Below are 20,631 nucleotides of genomic sequence, written 5' to 3' on the forward strand. Positions count from 1 at the left end.
CAGCAAAGAGCAATATTGAAGAAAATATAACAGCTACAACACAGTGAAGATTGGAGAAAAGATAACAAGCGACCTTTATCATTATTAATCAAATCACTGATCAGACTCAGCCAAAAATAGCTTCAAAGTATTTCCTTTCTTAAAGGACTCTGTATGTGCAAAGACACAGCTTTTCTACAGTATGGGGTATTAGGCTACTTTACATTATAAATTGCATAAAGTAGCACAGGTGACTTTGCTGCATCCATGTGTGCCACATGATGAAGTGTGTCCCTAAGATGTGCAGGCAAGAAAATAAAATAAATTAAATTAAATGGACAGGTTTGGTTCAAGCATTTACCATTTACTTTAAATAAACAGACAGTCACTGAAAGCTGTAATAATGCTGGTGTCTTGACAGCTTTGTGCGTCTGCTGTTTGGCAGCCTGCAGTCCTCAGACTGCTTCCCTTTCTCCGTGTATTTAAGTCTGATAAGTGTCAACAGCTTGAGCCTGTATATACAGTATAACCAAGGCCAACAGCATGACTAATGACTGGTATTAAGACTATGTAGCATAACAGGTATGATTCACATGCAGTCTCTCTGTTTGCTCTTCAGCATTCATTACATTTTAAGCAGAGCGACTCTGATGGTTCACACAGAAAAATGTTACCTTACTGCTTTATTTTTCATACACTTGCAATAAAATTTGAGCAACTTTTTTCAGTTCTGAAAAAAAAAACCTAAATCCTAAAGAAAGTCATAAACATTCAATCAAGCCACTCATGTCTGACTGCTAAACGTTTCATTATAAAACCATTTGCATTGGTCTGCTCTTATAAAGCACCTCCAGTTTTCAGGCTTCAGGTATTTCACAAATCTTTGCTTTGTGGCTGAATAAATTTTCAGATTGCACTCGTGAGGTAGGATGATAAGACCTATGGTCAGGCTTACGTCTCAGGTATTACACCAAGCTTTCAGGACTTAGTGTTTTACCAACTTTTTGCCAACGTCTTTTGGAAGAACGTCAAGTCTCGTTACACGCCTGCTCTCTATTTTCTGTTTTCCATATGTGACGGTTGCAATGTCACACTCTGTCTGGTGTTCACCAGGCTGAGTTTTAGGCTTTTTACGATCTAATGAACAACAACATTTTAATGTATCTTTGTAATTTTCAAACATGAGCACATCATTTTAATGTTTTTTAAATGCACGTCAATATAACACATTATGAAGATGATCTTGCTAAAATAAAACATACACTTTTTATTTTATTGAACAATTTGTATGCTATGAAACACTAATCCTCATGGAAGAAACAAAGCCTCTGTCATGTGAAGAATTTTAAAGTGGCTACTAAAGAACATGCTCATAGGCTCGTTTCGTTTTTGCTTTTAATAAATTAAAAGCAGAAAATTAAAAATTTGCATTTAAAGGAGAGCTAAACTCCATATTTTATATTTGTGGACCCTACTTTCATATAGTGCAGCTCATTGCATGTGAAGACATTAAGTTCACAGTATGAAACAAACCATTTTAGCTTCTCTGAAGCTGATATGATCATATTAATGACATTCTCAGTCAACATCGTAAAAACGTTGGGCTGCTTATTGGTAATTTGGACCATCAGCGCTATAAAAATATGTAAGTGGCAGAATATATTAAAGCATAATAGGTTTACTTTAATAAAGGCAATTATGTCTTTCTTCATATCATTAATTTAATTCACCAGCTATGAAATGCTAAAAAAATTGAGTTTGGAGACAATATGGAACCACAGCGTAATATATACTTTATATCCTCACATTCACCGTAATGCTTAGAAAAAGCTTCTGTTTGCTGGACTGCTCTTGGCAGTATATTACACAGCACTCAGGCTGAAGGGACATGTTTAAAGCTTTGTTTTGTGCTGTGCATTGCAGTCCCGTCAGTATATTGCGGAATGTTCACAGGAACAGTTGCAGTAAACGCATGCAATCCCATGAATATTGTATATCTTAAATACAGTTGAAGGTACTACATTTCACATCCACATATTCACATATTGTAAAATGACTCCTGCTGCTGTTTCTTGATCCATTTGGAAACGACACATGGCCCTTTATGAAACTGTAATATAAATCCATGATCCCCTACAATCCAGCCTTTTCCTTCACTGGCAGCATTGCACAAGAATCAGGATTTACTTTAGTGGCAGAGATCACATTTTTTCCCCTTTTCAGTCAGTTACATTAGATTTAACTCCAATTTTAACCCTAAAGCTAAAAACAGATAATGTTGTTACTGAAAAGAGGTTATCTGAGGGGACACCCAAAAAGAAAATTACAACACTTATCAACTTCTGGAATGTACTGAAGTGTGTGACTGATGGTGTTTGACAGTGTAAGAGAAACTAAAGCTGGATTTTTATGTGAAAGATACAACTGGGGTCTCTCTGTCCTCACCCGGGAAATCAGTTCTTGCAGACATTTTAGCAACCTAGTAATGCACTAATGTAGAGTAGATAAGTGATGTCTTAATATCTTATCCACTAGAGGATAGTACTGATAATGCACACTGCTCACATTAACATTTATTAATAGGAGGTGGTGTAACTAGGTCACAGTGCTCTGTACTGTAATATATAAAATATATGCAAATTCTTGATTAAATTAAATCTCTGTGTACAATTATGAACTCTGAGACAACAGAGTTAGGAAATGCACGTAGCTGCCACTTTATTAAGCCTTAATTCTTTGAGGCATTGATTCAAAGAGCTGTTGGAAACGTTCCTCGTTGATTTTGGTCGAGACTGTGATGACAGTGTGACACAGTTGCTGCAGATTCATGATGCGAATCTCCTGTTCCACCACATCCCAAAGGTGCTCTGAACTGCAATCTCCACAGTCCATGGAGGTCATAGACACTATGACACTAGATGCAGACGTCAGAAGAGGGTACAGTGTGGTCATAAAGAGATGGACGTGGTCAGCTGCAATAGTCAGTCTGTCGGGTTTAATTAATGCTTATTTGGAATTAAGGGACACGAAGAAAAAAAAAAAGCCCACACCATTACAGCACCACCAGCTTGAGTCACTGAGAGAAAGCAGGATGGATCCATGCTTTTATGTTGTTTATTCTGATTCTACCCTCCAAAATGTAGAAATCAGAATAAAGACACATCAGGCCAGGCAACATTTTCTACAGTATTTTAGTGTCTAATTTCAGAGAGGCTGTAAGCTGTAACCTTAATTTCTTACCTGACAGCAGTGACACCTGGTGTGGTCTTCTGCTGCCGTAACCTTCAAAGGTCAATGTGTTGTGTGTGTAGAGATGTTCTTCTGCATATCTTAGTGATAACAAGTGATTATTTGAGTTACTGTTACCTTAGATCATAACAGTCAGACTGTTCTCTGACCTCTGGCTGCAACAAGGAATTCTGTTACAGAGAAATGCTGCTCACTGATATTTTCCCTTTTTCAGACCTTTCACTGTAAACTCTACAAACTCCACTAGCTCAGCAGTTTCTGAAATATTCAGACCAGCCCATCTGGCACCAGAAAACATCACATTCACAGACACTTGAATCACCTTTGTAATCTTAGTCGCGTCTGTTTAATGTAAATTTTTTATTCACTTTCTTGTAGCAACCATGTCCCCCTACGTTCGCTACCTTTTTGCCACGTTTTGCTTAGTGGGATTTCTCCACAAAGCAGCTGTCTTCCTTACGTAAATGAAACAATGAGAGTGACAGTAAAGAAAACCAAGTGAAGTAAAGGCACAGCTGTAACAATAAACTAAAACTGGCTGTAAGCTATAGAGCCAAGGAGAGCCGTGGCTTCATGATTTCTCTGTAGGTGTATCTCTATGTACTCAAATCACTCTTTGTATTTAATACAAGTCTGTTTATAACATCTTAAATTATTATTTTCTATGTTCAGTATGTGATTAATAAGGGATCAGTTCACAGTAGAATATGCTGCTTGAATTATTTTACCCAATAGTTGTATTTTTACTGTGGTAATGATTCTGTAATATGATTCACGCAAACTTTGTCTATATGTCATAGAATATATACTGTAAATGATCATTGTGTTCCAGCCTCACGGGTCTCTAAGCTAATGTTTTATTTTATCATGCTGTTTAGATGCTTCATCTTCATCCACATATTATTGTGTCAGCTGTCCTGATCAAATCTCTGATCTCTACATTTTTCCTTTGGTTAAAAAGTGGAAATAAAATAGTGTCAGAATCAGCCTGTTAGTCTTCTACCTACTTCAACTAGACAGTGAGAGGGGAGGAAATGTCTGTGGTGCCTCGGTCGGGCAGACTTACATGTTAACCTGCTGCAGGATAGTGTTGTTACCTCTTTTAGCTCTTACATGGACATCTTTAGTAGAGCTGAGCACAGTGTACAGAGTCTTATCAAACTATTGTAAAATTTAATCTGTGTCTGAAAAAACAGCTTTCTTGACTCCCTCAGCAATTACAGTTGAGGTGTCCTCGAGCAAGTTGTTTAACCCGGAACAACTAAGTCGATATGTTTGTGTGTGTGTGTGTGTGTGTGTGTGTGTGTGTGTGTGTGTGTGTGTGTGTGTGTTGGGCACTTCCTAGATGTGTGAACGTGTGCAACGCTTCAGGGCGATGCAGCCAACAAACAGGTTCCTCGTCAGCTGTTGAATTGTGGCTTCTTTTTGTATTATTATCATCATCAAGTGGTCAAAGTGCACAACAGGCAGCAGAAAGGTGTACATGACTGTCAGGTGGGATACCTGATGATTAACCTGACACACCAGATGGTTTGTTACACAGAGCCATCTGGGAAATTGTCCTTGGAACCTGTATGGGCAAGGGTAGGCACACGAATAGTTGCTTTTCATTTTGTGATTGGACAAGCAGTTTGTTTCACCATCTACCATGAGCCAACATCAACCAACCAAAAGGACACTGAGAGAAAAAGCAAGCTGCAGTGGTGCATATTAGTATATTGTTAAGGCTTATCTTTAGTTGATTTATCCAATTGGGTATTTCTAAGAGCCCATGAATGCCTACCTACACATATTTGCAAAGACGAATCCTTGTCAGACTGATTATTTTATAACTGCAGACCTAAGACATACAGGGATCTGGGTAACCTCATGATGGTAATAATTTTGTTTAAAGTATAAAGATAGGCAGCAATCACAGGACTTATAAGATGAGACAACTGATGAAGTATGAAATCTAGATCATTAAAAAAAAAAAAATTACAGACTTAGAGTTTTAAAATTCACTCAAATAGAACAATTTTCATGAAATAAATTAAAGATCACCTGCTCACCAAAGACTATTGCATTTTAAGGATTTGAATTATTACAGTATTTCAATATTGGATAATTTTAATTATATTACAGTTAATGTTGTCAAGTTGCAAAGGAGACAAGTGTCAGATTTTTCATTTTTGTCAGAGTAAAAGTCAACATGTTTTCATTCATTGCAACTATGCAAGCAGGTAGTCCTCCTGGCAGTGGCGTAGCTTAGACTGTAGTATACAGAAACTTCAAAGTGTGCATTTGCATAATCAACATCTTAAGCAACTAGTAGTGGGAAATATGAGGAAAATAATCATTACTTCCCCCGAGGATTCCTCTGGAAAACCATCAACTACAGTGCCAAAGGGTAGCTCTGGAGGGAATTTGCAGCAGAGTCTTTATTGTGATTGCCTTTTCTGTGCATTTCAGCTTAGCTGGAACATTTGGACTTTGGTCATAATGTTAGATCATGCACAAATTATTATTATTATTATTATTTTATAGGTAGAAATCATTATATACAGTAGTATGCAGCTCATTGCAGTCATATTGTGATCGTGGCTCAAGAGTTGGCAGTTCGTCTTGTAATCGGAAGGTTGCCGGTTCGAGCCCCAGCTCGGACAGTCTCGGTTGTTGTGTCCTTGGGCAAAACACTTCACCTACCGCCTACTGGTGGTGGTCAGAGGGCCCGGTGGCGCCAGTGTCCGGCAGCCTCACCTCTGTCAGCGCGCCCCAGGGTGGCTGTGGCCACAATGTAGCTGCCATCACCAGTGTGTGAATGTGTGGATGACTGAACGTGTAAAGCGCTTTGGGGTCCTTAGGGACTAAGTAAAGCGCTATACAAATACAGGCCATTTACCATATTGCCCATCTACTGATGCACTGGTTGGCCCTTCTTTTTCTGTCTTTTACACCTACTTATATATACACCAGTGCTCTGTGCATATTCCTAACATTCCTTCCTTTCCACTTTCATAAATCCACAGAGGTCTCGCTGTTCACCCTTTTGCTCTCCTTTACAAACACAAACGGCATGTTCTCTCTGCAGCTGAATCTACACTCCTCTATCTGAGGCTCTTCTACTCCTTTCATGCCTCAGTTCATATTTTATACCATTGTCACCTGCAGGTTTTTCTTTGTTTCTTTATTCCAGTTGTTCTCTCCGTTTATTCTCTGTGTTCTTGCTCCTGCTTGTTCCTTTGGGCTCATCCCCACAAAGCCATGCTCCAACTCACTTCTCCGTCTCTGCTGAAAGGTGCAAAAAACAAACCCTGAAAAACAATCCAAATTTGTTAGAGATGAAAACCTGTCTTCTGAACTTTCTATCTCGGAGGAAATGACCTGACCTGCTTACTGTGCTTTTTTCCTCCACTTCTAGTTTCACTTTGGCTGGATTCCACACTAAACACTGGAATGGTTCTTTTCAGGATTATTCATCATTTATTCACACAAATCATGACAAAGAGGACATAAGGTGCAGACGAGTTGCAAAGCTGGTAGCAGATGTGCAGCAACATGAGTGAGGCTATAGCCACTTAAATGTTGGTGTGTCATTTTGTGACATGCATGTGTGATTTGCGGGATGGGCAGAAGGGCAGGTGACATGAGCTGGCACTGAGACCAGTGACGTAACACTAAACTGCTGAGTTTAGACATGTTTTGTTACTTGAATAAAAGGACTTCAGATGCAACGTTGGCCTGATAAATATAAAGGAAACAAGGCACCCGGTGTCTTCTTATTGGTCCATAGACAGAGAGGATTTGATGGTTTTGCTTAATGAGATTTTTCTGGTTTAATTCTGTTGCTCCATTATGAATGCAAGAATAAAAGCCACTATCCTCTCCAGACTTCAGCCCCATGTTGTATTTGGAATAAGAATTAATCCACGAGATCCTCGTTTTGATATGGCACCTTTGATGATAAAGTCACTGGAGTTTTTGCACTGCACTCTGACAAATGTGAATCTTTTAACTTTTATGTGCTGTCCTATTTAATCTGAAATGTCAGCAGAATTTTGCTGTTAGGGATGCAAGCGGTGTTAAGAAAATTAGCAGCTTCTGCCTGCCTGAATCCTTCCTTTGTTTACAGACTTGCAGGATGTCGGAACAGAAGCATTAAATTCAAGGATGAGTAGGTGTTCTGTGTCATTTATGTACATTGTTTACTGGAGAATAAGTGTTTCACAACGCCTACATAAATCAGCCGTCCCACTTGAGATAATGCATAAATGCATACTTGATATATAACAAAGAAAAATAAGTGACTGTTTGAAATGCGTGTTATGGTTAGAGAAGCTGTATGACAGCAGGTCAGCTGCAGTTCTTCATTCAAACACGCTCTTCTCTCTGTTCCCTCTCCAGGGTCTCTTCTCCTCATCAGGTGAAGCACTGTGAACCGCCGACCCCCTCACCACCCTCCCTCCTCTCCTCCTCCCCTCTTTCCCTAGAGGCACCACCCACTACCCTTAAATCCCCAAACCCCACCTGCCAAACTCCCTCCGACAGCTGCAACTGGCCCCCCTTTTACCCCATGGTGGCCCCAAGGCCCGCCCTCTCACTGCTATTGGCTGTCCTGGCCTGTACGGGGCCCGCGCGCCCCTCGCCCCCCCTGCTTCTCCGGCCCCGGGAGAGAGAGAGGGACTCAGGTGGTGTCAACATCGCCGTGGTCCACTCGGGCTCCTCCCTGCTCCCGGAGACGCCGGTGGTGGGAGGTGCGGGGGTCGGGGAGCCGGGGCCCGGTCCGGGAAACGGTCCGGGAGGAGGGGGAGGAAGGGGAGTAACAGAGACAGCTTCATTAGCTGAAGTGGCCGAGATGACTTCATTTTCCTCCTCGTCACACCTGTCGCTGGCCGCGCTCGTGGGGGAGACGGTGATGACGCCCTCGGGTCAGGCCAACGTCATCTACCTGGCTGTGAATGAGAGCAGTCCCGGGACCCTGCTGCTGCAGCTGTGTGAGCTGCTGGCCACAACACCACTGCAGGTAGACAAACAAGTACACAAAACCTACTGTTACATTCCCAAAGACTGTAAGAGAGAAACTGTTAACATCGCCAAAATTGGAACAAAATGATCATAAATAGTGATAAAAAAAATAAGTTCCCTTCAGGTCAAAATGTGATAATGGCTGGATGTCAAGATCCAATGTGGTTACTCTTAAGCATCTTATATATGATAATGTACATGACTTTTTGTTCCCTATAAATCATTTTTTGAGACAAATTTAGTTCACAAGAGGCAGAGCGATAAAGACAGCAAAGCACTAACAAATGCAACAACAGTTCAAATGTAGAAATACTGATGTAAACAATGCTGGTCTTCAAGAAAATTAATTAACTTTGAAAATGTTTTTTAAAGATAAGAAAGATTAAGATTATATGCAGTGTGTTTGGTTCAGACTGAATGTAATCTGAGTAGCCTTAATCGGTTTTGGAATGGCTCTTCAGTACTATGATAATCATCATCTGTATGATGTACAAAGGATTCTGTATCACTGCAGCTTTTGTAATTATCACTATTAGATTTAATGAGGATTCATTTAATTGAAATTACCAGTTGGTCACAGTGATGCACTCTGACAAAAGGTGTTACGGAGGAAGAATAAAAGGAGAACTCCAAATCCTGCATAATTACTCACATCTGCACAGTTGGCCAGTCTCAGTATGAAGCGCTGTGACTGTCAGATGGACTTTGTTGGAAAGCATGCGTGAGGTTCTTTTCATTTACCTTCTTGATAGGTCATGTGGCTTTAAATGAATCAGTGAATGCTTTTTCATGCATGGGGACCATGTATGTGATAATTCAGGTACTCTTACTGTGACGCGTCACAGAGGTTTCTAGTAGAGAAATGCGTTAACTGTGTTAGGTCGTTAGGGCAGTGTCGTGGTTTGGTGTTTTGTGCTTTTATTTTATTCATCCATATTCACTGTTCATCTATTCACTCATTCATTCATAGTATGACTCTTGTGGATGGGAGCAGATCTGAGTTTGCAACTTGAGAGCTGCTTGTGACCATACAGAGAGGTAATAAATGTGCTGCATACTATACTGCTGATTTATTTACTCGGCCATATATTAATCCATCCATTCATCAACAGAAAAATACATTATGCATGCATGTATCCAATCTGTGTCTCTGTCTGTTTTCATGTTAGCAGAGTGAAGGGTCTTGTTATGAATGTCTTCGATCAAGTATGATATTAACTATTAAATAACACTTGCCACCCTATCTCCAGGTCCTGTTTATAAGCTATTTGCATATCAAATGCTTCCCTTTGAGAACTGAGCTGTCATCTACACTTAACTTCAATCCACTTCCCCGAATCGCTACAAGAAAACAAGCATTAAGTCATCAAGCAAACTTCAAATCACAATAGCTCCACCTCATATTATTATGTAAAGCAATAGCCTCACCAGAAGTTCATGCATTTTTCATGATTTTATTTATAATGCGACAGGGATTTCTAGAAAAAAAAAAAATAGTCGCACAAAACACCATTAGCAACACAGATTTCAATAAGAAATCATATATATCGTGAGAGAGACAGAGATTTTGCAGAAATAGTTCAGCATGCATGCAACAGCCACACCTAGCAGGCCCTTCAGGAGCTGAGGTGGCCCATAAGCCAGGAGCTTATCTGTTGTTTCTGTGGTGTGAAGCAGCTTAAGCAGCACAGGTACAACACACCCCATTGTCCTGACAGGATGCCAGTCCACTGCAGGGATTTAACTCTGATTATATCTCTGAACACTGATTGCCAAGCAGAGAAGCAAAGCCCAACATCTGATAGATGTTTCATGACTTCATTAAATTTCGGAAAGTGGAGAGATTCAGTTTCTTAGCAGGATAAGAAAATACAGTCTTCATTAGAATGAAGTGCTATCAGGAATTTTGTGACCAGCATGTGAATGTACTTATTGTTCCATTAACTTTTGCTCACTTGGTTAGTCTTTGAATTATTCTCGGGGTTCGGAGCGCCACGATTTAAAAAAAAAAAAAAAAAAAAAAATGGCTTTGATGAATATAATTCTGGTGAGATGATTATGAAATTGCTTCTCAATGAGGCTGATGTAATGTCTTCCGTCTGATGTGCCAGGTTTCAATGTGCAACCTTTGTTTTACTTCCAGGGTTTAGTGTTTGAGGAAGAGAGACCGCCACCGCCGAACCGCGCCCCTCTGGCCCCGATGCTGGAGTTCGTTTCTGCCCAGACAGGGGTTCCCGTTGTTGCCGTTGGGGGAGGAGCCAGTCTGGGAAGAGAGCCACAGGTAAAAATGGATTACCTATCATTGCATCACCAACCCAGTTGATTTCATTTGAACTAAACCAAGAACTTTCTGTGGCTTGGAAGATGAAACACTTTAAGAAATAAGCCAAGTGATAATTGCCTCCTCACCTCAGACCATTTGAAGGGGGCCAGGAAACAGTTTTTGGTATTTTTAATTAAAAGTTATATTTTATATTTAATGAAACCAAAATTAGAACCAATGAAAATGTTTAGTGATTTGCATGAAAAGAAGTTCAAATTGTGCCTTTTAGACCTGGTAGTATCGTGCAATCATGTCATGTTTACAGTTTTCTGCAATGCTCATTTCCACTTCCATCAGCCATTTTTATTCCTGTCTGTTTAAGGGCTCCCCTCCCTGAGTTTCATCTGATTGGCTGCCTTGTCTGCCTTCACGTTCACCTCTTGCTGTAGTATAGAGGTTTTTTATTACTAAGACAACGTTCACACACCGATGTAAACACTGGAGTCCGTTCACCAGTGAAATAAATGGCTGGTATGTCTTTTTTCTAGTTAGCATTTAGGCTGCTGTTGACCCTGTTATGCTTCCACTGTTTTGTGCTTTTGTATTTTGCCTTCTGTTTGCTGTTGTTCTACAGTTGGAGTTTTGTTTTTGTGGAGCTTTTGGGTCCCTGTTCTGATTCTGGCATATTGTGAGTCTTAGTTCATGTGATTTTCAATCTTTCAAGCTTGATGTTACCATATGGTTATTTAGTCGAGATGTTTCCAGTGTCATGGTTCATGTTTAGTTGTTTTAGGCCTTTCTGTCTCGTCTTTCTGTGCCTTTTCCATTTTCTCTGTTGTGATGTCGAGCAGGATTCCTCTTGATTCAGAGCTTTGTTTTATTCCTGTTTTACTTTGAAGGACAGTTTTCCTTTCATGGCTTCATGGTACCAGTTTTACTTCCTCTTCATGTGTGTAATCACTTTCACCTGTGTCTCGTTTTCTAATCAGCCAAGGTTTTTAAAAAAAAAGTAGTCTGACATGGATGAAGTGGATAACCTTGAAAGATGCATTTTTACTGGGACAAAGTTCCTGTTTTTGTTGGAGCTTAACAGAGAAATGTGGGCTACAGAAAAGCAAAGCAGGGATTGTGTCTATATTTGGATGTGACTGCTTTAAAATTCACTTGTGAAAACATGAATCTATCCATTAACTTAAAGCATATTTATGGTTCAGTAATGGCTAAAGCTCTACTTGCCATTTTTGTTTACACTGTCTTTTAATTAGATTATGTATGATCACTAAATTACTGGCACATTTGTTCATTTTTGCTTTTGCTTCTGATTAAGTGGGTGAAGAATCACACCTTCTGCGATCTGACACTGGATAAGAACGCTTTCCTAATGAGCTTTCTCTTTATGAAAATTACATTATTGACTTGGCAGATTAGTTTTTAAACATTTACTTTGATAAATAATTAAAAATGCAATTTCAAGCAAGAAAATTAATGTTTTGCCCTCAAAGCTGAAACTTCATCAAATATTATTTTTTAATTGAATTGAATTTTTTTTGCCACCCGAAGGATGTCACTCCACTTTGTGATTCAAGGAGCTGGGAAATATTAGTCCATTAGCTCCTAAAACCTCCAGTAAGTTTGCACTGCCAGCCCGACTTAGTGTCTGCCGTTTGGTGCTGGGCAGGTGGTGTATAATAGGTTTATTGGAAGTCTTTTGATGGCTGCCTGCTGTGGTGGAAAATGAGTTTAATAAAAGCAGTGAGACTAAACCAGAAATTTGTGAACTGCAAAACCAAAACGAAGAAGCTCAAAACCTTAATGAGCGGTACTGCGACGTTGTGATCACTCTCTGCGGGTTTGGCACTGTGAGGGATGGCAACTATTGTGATTTGATTGATTGTTAATATAAGAATATAAATTAGAGCAGCATGGCACCTTTTATGTAGATGAGCCAGACATGAAATCTGAGAAGTTATTAAAAGTGTACAGTTTCTCCTCACTTCTTTTCTCCACCTTGGTCTCAGCATACTGTAGAAGCAGGGCTGGCGCAGACTTGATTCAATGCTCATAACTCTTTTAGAAAGAAAAAAAAAAAAGCTTTAGAGTTGACAAATTATCTAGGCGTGTGAGTAATATGGATGTAACTCTCTCTATATGAAAAAGTCGGGTGTATGTCATACTTCCGGTAGCAAAAAATAGAGCTGGTGAGAAATATGTAACTTCTATCCTACGAGTCTCTCGTAGGAGGCAGTTATTTTCTAAATACTTTAAAAAGTCAGAAAACTGCTCCTCTGATCTCCTTGGTAAGCATGATGAAGAGAAAGCAAATGTCTGCTCGGGCTGCTCCACTTTTGTTGGTGCTGCTGCTGCTGAGCTTGTCAGCATCAGCGGTTTCACAGTGAAGAAAAATGTGTTGGATTTTTGACATTAGAAGCAGACTGTGTGAGTAACAATGCAATCCACTATCATACAGCTGGGAAGTGGTGGATTAGTAATTGCAGTAACTGTGTTTTTATGTTTATTTCTATATTTTTTTCCCCACCACTGATGTGTTGATCACCATTTTAGTGGTGAAATTCGTGAAGCTGTTAGTAACCATGACTGTGGCATCTTCTTTAAAACTATTTTTGCTTTGTTCATTGTTGTAGGCCAATTATTTGGTGTTTGCTCTCCAGCTAGTTAATCTGAGTGTGGCAAAAAGGTAATGCCTTCTGACGGTGATTAGCGATAAGCAGCTCAAGCTAACAAAGCAGTTCACTGCGACAGGTGTGATGTGTAATAAGTGGGCCAATTTATTTTAAGTGGATCATCTTGACAATACGATGTGGTTATTGTGATTTTTACATCAATGAACTTCAGTTGCAGTTCTGTGAGTAGATGAATATAAATACTGGTTGATGATACACGTTCAGGCACTGAACTGTCAGCATATTCGTAATCAAAAGCAACTTTGTTTCTAGAAGGCTGTGAGGTTCCTTTGAAGTAGCACAAGGTACAGAATCATTACAGAGCCAGCAAAGACTCCATATGTTTATGCTGCTAATTCAAATATGGACGCTTGGGTTTTTACAAAGTCTAATATGTATTTTACCTTTTAAATAATCTTATCTGTAGACTCAGTGACCTGAGGTTTTTAAATCTGTGGTCTGGCAATCAAAGAAAAGGAGCTGCTGCAAACCTCTGCCAGTTGATAAAATGAGATAAGAAGAGACTATTCATCGTCAGGAGTCATGGTTCTGACTCTCTTCTTCTTTCACTCTGTTCTACTTTATAAATGTTGCTTGTCGTGCGCTTCAGTTCATCATACATCTGCCCTTTGTTCCGTTTCCTGTCAATTATATGACACAGCTGTGCTCAATCAGCTAATCAGTCACTCACATATATACGCTGCAGCTTTCCCTTATTCAGATCCAGATTGTCTTTTACTTCCTGTAATCAACCAGCAGCCATGTTCAATTGTTGTTTATTTTCTTTCATGTTTAGTGCTCTATGAGAATTATCGTGTTGGCTGCTCACTGATGGCATTTTCTGCTAACGGTATTCTTACTTCAGTTCTATAGTGGAAACCAAGGTTAAAGTTCAAGGTTACTTTATTTATACCCATAGCTAAATTTGCTTTACAGAAACATGATAGCATTTGGCATCACTTCACAAAACACACTCCTATAAAAACCTGACAGATATATATTTGGTATTTAGACAAGATGAGTCAGATTAAAAGAAAAAAAAGTTCCTATTAAGTTTAGTGATGGCAGCAGGGTTAGGTCAAGGCTGCAGGTTGTAGATATGACCCTGGGTCAACACACCTGAATCGAATGATTAGTTCATTACCAGGCCTCTGGAGAACGCCACAACATGTTGAGGAGGTCATTTAGCCATTTAAATCAGCTGTGTTGGATCAAGGAACCATCTAAAACCTGCAGGACACCGGCCCTTGAGGCCTGGAGTTCCCCATCCCTGCTATAGAGGATGGGAACCATTATTAAGAATTGATAAATCCATCAGCCTAACTGTTTGGAGTACAGGGAGGCTAAACAAGGCTGTGACTCGACTGGACCATCTCACTATCTGATTCAGTGAGCTTTTCTCTGTGATGGAGGTCTGACCGAACCAGGCCACAAAACAAAAAGATAAAACAGACTCAATAAAAGAATGATAAAACAAAGTAGGTTAATGAGTTGGAAAGTTATTTTGAATGCAAAGTCAGAGCTTTTAGCCTAATAAAGACAGTTCTCTCTTAAAATGGCTATCCCTGTGATGGACTGGTGACCTGTTCAGGGTGTACCCTGCATTTCCTAAGTTGTTTAACCCTTTAAAACCGGTCGGAGCAGGCACGCTCCGTTTTGCGTAACTATTTTTAAATCCTTGTAAACCGGAACAACATCAGCTAGCGCAATGATTTTTTTTTTTTTTGTATATGAAAACGGAAGAGTTGTACTTACATCTTATGCCATAAGTTTGTCCTAGGTCACAGTTTCCTTCCACATATGGCTTTGCAAAAACTGCATAAAAAGCACTTGCAGCAACAAAAACATAATATTCCAGAAACACGCTCTGCCGATCAAAAACTGTTTGTTGTTCAAAACACTTCCTGTTTGACTTTATGCTTTTCTGAATAGTTTCTGGGATGCTTAAAACTCAAATTGCACTGCTGGAAATAGTTTCTTTTGATGCGTATGGTGTTGTTGTTGTGTGTGTGTGTGTGTGTGTGTGTGTGTGTGTGTGTGTGTGTGTGTGTGTGTGTGTTTTTTTTTTTTTTGCAAATTTGGATTATAATATTTATTTTCATTTTTCCTGCAGTATATAAAAATTGGTGTATCTCAAAAATAAAACTATGAAGACATTTAAAATAAATTTCTTGTTTTGTTTTTTTTTTTTTTAACCTATTTTGTGCAACTTTTTTGTATTTACAGTTTTGAGGGACAAACCTCTTAAATTTCTCTAACTAAAAATATATGGAACAAAAACAAATTTCAATTTGTTTGTACTTAATTGAATTTTTTTGCAATTTATGTAGTTACTATGGACTTAATGCATATAAAATCTGGGCTATAATGGTTGTATTGATGTATAGTAACTTGAAATGCTCCCCAAAATGGCACTACAGCATGTAAAAATATAAGATAAGCTCTGGCGGACTTGGTTCTATGGTAGGTCTTAAAGGGTTAAGTAAGAAAGCATATGGATCATCATTGCAACTTAATATGCACACCTAACCTGCTCTGGGGGTTATGTTAATATTTTCAGTTTAAAACCTGCTGAAAGTTCCAGCTTTTCATGACATTATGCTCTAAGAGTGAAATAGATTCTTAGCTGACAGAATGTGTCATATGCTTCTGATCATTTTGTTGTGTGTTGGAATGGAATGATGCCAGAACATCTTCTTTATGTGAGCACACAAAACTTAAAGCAAATAGTTTTGATTGACAAGCAGGGTGATACCACATCGTTGAGCTCATCTTTTGGGGGATTTTGTTGAGCTACCTGACACAAAGAAAGCATCATTATGTTCAGTGGTGCACATAAGTGGTCCGCAGGTGCGCATGCGCTGTCAAAATAAAAGACGCGCACCAGATAAGAAGTTGCAAAGCGCGTTTGCGTACATATAAAAGGCACTGTTTTTGTCCGCTCGAGTGGAATTTTCACAGCATCATTTGTTTGAAGCCAGCTCACCTCCTGCAACCACTTGTACGAGAATACGCGCTTCTTTTGCGGTTCTGAACACTGTTGTGGAAACTTATTAACAAAGCCTGCAGACACGATGAGCAGTTAAAACCCAACACTTTATTTCCCATGCATGAGGAGAGACGTCAGTCAGGGGGCACTGAGAGTTGTCTCTGACAATGAACAGTTCAGGTCCCTTTTAAACACAGTCACAGAACAAAAGGCTTTTACAGTTGAGGTTCACACCTTGGCTCTAAACAGAAAACCCTCTATCACCTGTGAGACTCTCCCCCACTGTGGGGCCAAGCCTTCCTGTGTGAGCTTCCGTCTCCTGGGAGACATTCACCAGGTCCTCACCGTCTGTTTCCCAGCGTGAATGAGGCGTGAACCAGACATACTAAACTAAGTAACATCAAAGCATTTCATCAAGACAATACATTAAAGAGAAATCCCACAACAACACCAAAGTAATTGCTTAAAGGAGCTTGCTTCTTCGACATCTTTAACAGTTCTAAACAAATGTCTGTCCTCCTCCAGAAAATCTTATGTACGCAAACACTCGTTGCAACTTCTTATCTGGTGCGTGTCTGCGGACTACTTATGTGCACCCCTGGTTATGTTGAACATCCCTCTGAATTTTCATGTCTTGGATGAACTTTAGTTCTTGATTTTCTGCCAGGCAACCAGGCAGAGCCCATGGGGCAATTTAAGGTGGTGCGTTTAAGGGCCTAGAGACTTAACCTGGCATGTTGCTTCTAATAGTTTGCTGGTATATTGAGATGTTAAGTTCCCTATGAATATAAGTATCTATCTAGGTCTGGGAACCTAATTGGCAGTTTGTGTATCAAAACAGACTTTAAAACAGTATACAGCATACATTTAGTTTAAGTGACAGCATCTGTGCTTGTAGAAGCATGCTGGTTGGTTGGAACTTGAGAAATCAGTAAGGCTAATTTAACAAGAGTACATTGCAGTTTACTAGCACTGTACTAGGATTTAGCTTATGCCTTGCCTTTTCCACTGTGACTGATTTAAATGGTATCTAGAAAAGCCACGATTGTTTGACCCCGCCAATTGAGGTTTAACACAACAAATGGGTATTTTTACCTCCAGAGTATAGCTTTGCATTTGAGAAATGTCTGATAAGTAAACTCTAATCAGTTCTTAATTGCCTTCGGGACGCTGAGTCAAACATGTTTCCTAATACGCTTTAAGAATTAATCAACCTTGTGTCACAAGTGCTTCTACAGCTGTGATTTGGGACACTACGTCAGTCATTCATTGTTTCTGGAGAGTGTTTAAATTACAAGAGTGCAAGTTTTCTTTCTTCTCTTTTGCTCCAGCTTCCAAAGGGACACATGCGCTTTGATTTTTGTTTCATACACCACCACCCAACTGCTCACTCGATGCACGTTCCCAGCACACTCTACTCTCCGCTGGGTTAAAGAAAGCAGACAAGCTTACATCATAAATCAGGCTGCTGGTTTGATATTTGACCTAGTTCAGTTTAGCGCAACCTGAGGTGAGCCCCGTCGACATGGATGAGTGGAAAGCTACGCCCTGAAGTTTCCTCTTTGATCATCCACATGTACCCGCAGATGCAGAGCCTTGATGATTAATTTAAACACATGCCCTCTACCTCTTTGTTTAATGTTGAGAAAGAGCCAAAATTAGTACAAGCTAAACCGATAAAAGCCTTGGACAGCAAAAGAGCGCTGGAATATGCACGCTGTCATGATAAGTTTTTTACTATATATTCAGTGTTTAAGCTCACATTCATTCCAACTCTCAACCTTTATGGATTTTCCCATCCTGATACTTTGTTCTCATTTCAGCAAAAAATACAATGGCACAAAAGTCAATAGAAAAGAATTCACTGAGTAGCTCATCTGTCCAGATTAAACATGAGTGGAGAAGCAGAGAGAGCGGCCATCATTGTTTCCTTCATTGACACTGAAAGCCTTATTCAGAAACCAAGGACTTTTTTGACAGACTGTCTTATTCCTCTGAGTGCTCCCCTCTTATTAGGACTAAAGTCAGTCTCACACAAAGAAAAGGGCTAAGCTGGAAGAGAACTTGCTTAGACAGCTACTGTATGAATTTGCTCACTTTTACACACTTACAGTCCAGTATCACTGAATTACATCCAGAGCAGTTAAGCAGTGTGGATTTTAACCGCGGATCTTCGTGTTTAAAACAGGAAATTGTGTCAGTAGATGCACAGAAAGTAAGAACATGGTCATTCATTGTTGGCCAAAAAATATCTAAGATGTGTTTTGACTGCTTCGGGATAGGTTAATTGGAAACTCTAAATTTCCCATAGGTGTGAATCTGTCTGTGTTAACCTGTCCAGGGTGTACCCTGCCTCTCCCCCAAGTCAGCTGGGATAGGCTCCAGCCCCCCCCATGGCCCTAAAAAGGATAAGCAGCAGAGAATTGATGGTATATGAATGACTGATATTGTGTTTAACACGATATAGAAAAAGAGATAAAAAAAAAAAAAAATAAAAAAAAAGATACAGAATTGCATGTCTCACGGCGGTGGTTCTACTGTCAGGAGAGTACAAACAAGACTTTCTTCTGGTCCAGCAGTTTACTGATTTGGTTTCATCTTGGATGTTTCCTGCTGCAGCAAACTGTTTTAATTTTTTAAAGAAAGCCCTAAAATCCCACTGTGCACTACCTCCTCAGCTCAGCAGTATGCAGGCACTGGTTTAGACTTCAGGAGTTGGTAGAGAGTGTGTGTGTGTGTGTGTGTGTGTGTGTGTGTGTGGATGCAGACTTGCCACTCATTTGTTGCCAGATTTAAAGCTTTTAACTTTTGCCGAACATGAACATTACAAGTAACACTGTATAATGTTGGCCTAACATCACTCATCTGTTCAATTGGGTTGAGATCTGGTCACTGAGAAGGCCAGAGTGTATGATTGATATAATATTCACATTCAGACCATTCAGAGGGCAAACATTACATCTCATGCCTATGAATGGGTCGTCATCATCATAAAAATGATTTGAGATAAATGTGATGAGTCAACTTTGTATTAATTTGCAGAGGCCATTCCCTGAAAAGGACAAGTGGTGTCAATCCATGCCAGCAGAAATGTGTAAATGAAACACAAGATCCCCTTTAGTGTGGGGGGTCAAGGGTTTAGCTTTTCATTTAATTTGTCAGGCGTGTTTAAAGAAGATGCCATTTCCCGATTATGATGCTGACACTAAATGGACCTTTTAAAGCTATAATATTATTATTTAATTAACGGACATTTAATTCTGTGTTTGCTTTGTCCAAGTCCTCAAATAAATTTCTGTCTCATGGCGTCTCCTTCCTATCTTTTAGGAGAGCGGTTCCATCTACCTCCAGTTCACCTGCTCCACATTGCTCCAGCTTGAGGTTATCTTCGAGGTGCTTGAAGAGTATGACTGGACCTCCTTCTCTGTAGTGACCACTCGTCACCATGGCTATGAGGACTTCCTGGCCATGGTGGAGGGTATGACCGATGGCTCTTTCATTGGTTGGGAAAGGAAGAGTGTGGTGATTCTTAATGTAACGGACGACCCCGGTGGGGCACGGACGAAACGACTGCTCAAGGACAATGAAGCCCAGGTAAGGCTGGAAACACAAATGTCATTTCCTGCTGTACACATCCATGAAAAAGGTTTCATTTATCTTATGGTAAATAAAAAGGAAAAAAAATACAAAGAAATATATTTAACGAAAGATATCTGTACCACCTGCCACTCATTTTGATGAGCTGCCAACCTTGAAATCACTTCTGTAGCCCGAGGCTCAGGTGGGGGAGATCTGTGAAGGCTCCACAAGCCTTGAAGAAGCAGATGGTGATCTCTCCCTCAAAAATGATATTTTCCTCTATTGTTAATGTAACCTCGTGCTTTCAGCTTCTAGGTTCACGTTGAAAGTCACAACCTTCAATGGTCTTGCCCCTAGACAGATAAAATGTCTCACACACTACAAGGCTGTACTGTTCGCTTAGGCCTTCAGCAGTTTTAAAAGTGCATTGCAGTATGTGAGGAAGATTTTAGCTACGTACACAGCAATGGAGAGGTCTAGATTCTTCATCTAAAATCATCAGCCTTGACATTTGCAAAATACACTTTTGAACTGTTCACATACTGTGGATTCTTTATTTAGCTAACTAGCCTTCAACCCTTTAGCGTTCTGCTCAACCAATTTGTAGAGCACATTTTCAGGCCCTATATCTAACTGAGGCTGTCACTGAAATTGACCTACCTTGTTGAGTCTTTTTTACCAATTGGTTTACATCTGTAATGCCAAAAAAATCCTCCAGAAGGCACTGTGAATGGAAACTGTTGGCTCTTCTTATACCTCTCCAAACCAGGAAGTCAGAAACAAAAAAAACATCCAACATATTTTGAGTGTTTTTGATAGAAAGATATATTTTTTTGATTATATGATAGTGTTATAGGACTTACTAAACAGATGTATGTCACTTGACA

The 20,631-nt window shown here is 39.8% G+C and overlaps 1 protein-coding gene across 2 annotated transcripts in view; it reads left to right on the forward strand.

The window, feature by feature from the left end:
* Positions 1 to 7,974: 7,974 nt before the first annotated feature.
* Positions 7,975 to 20,631, forward strand: part of grin2da (glutamate receptor, ionotropic, N-methyl D-aspartate 2D, a) — a 154,169-nt gene continuing 141,512 nt past the window's right edge. Inside the window, exons 1-4 of one of the 2 annotated variants that reach the window (XM_040022989.1) lie at positions 8,118 to 8,230; positions 9,203 to 9,270; positions 10,376 to 10,513; positions 19,493 to 19,759. In XM_040022989.1, coding sequence (XP_039878923.1) covers positions 10,433 to 10,513; positions 19,493 to 19,759 — 348 coding nt within the window. In that variant the 5' untranslated portion in view covers positions 8,118 to 8,230; positions 9,203 to 9,270; positions 10,376 to 10,432. Of the gene's footprint in view, positions 8,231 to 9,202; positions 9,271 to 10,375; positions 10,514 to 19,492; positions 19,760 to 20,631 lie in introns of both variants that reach the window. The other variant, XM_040022988.1, reaches the window with a different exon arrangement.

This window comes from Simochromis diagramma, unplaced genomic scaffold (assembly GCF_900408965.1).
Source record: "Simochromis diagramma unplaced genomic scaffold, fSimDia1.1 OVJJ01000307.1, whole genome shotgun sequence".
Taxonomy (NCBI): domain Eukaryota; kingdom Metazoa; phylum Chordata; class Actinopteri; order Cichliformes; family Cichlidae; genus Simochromis; species Simochromis diagramma.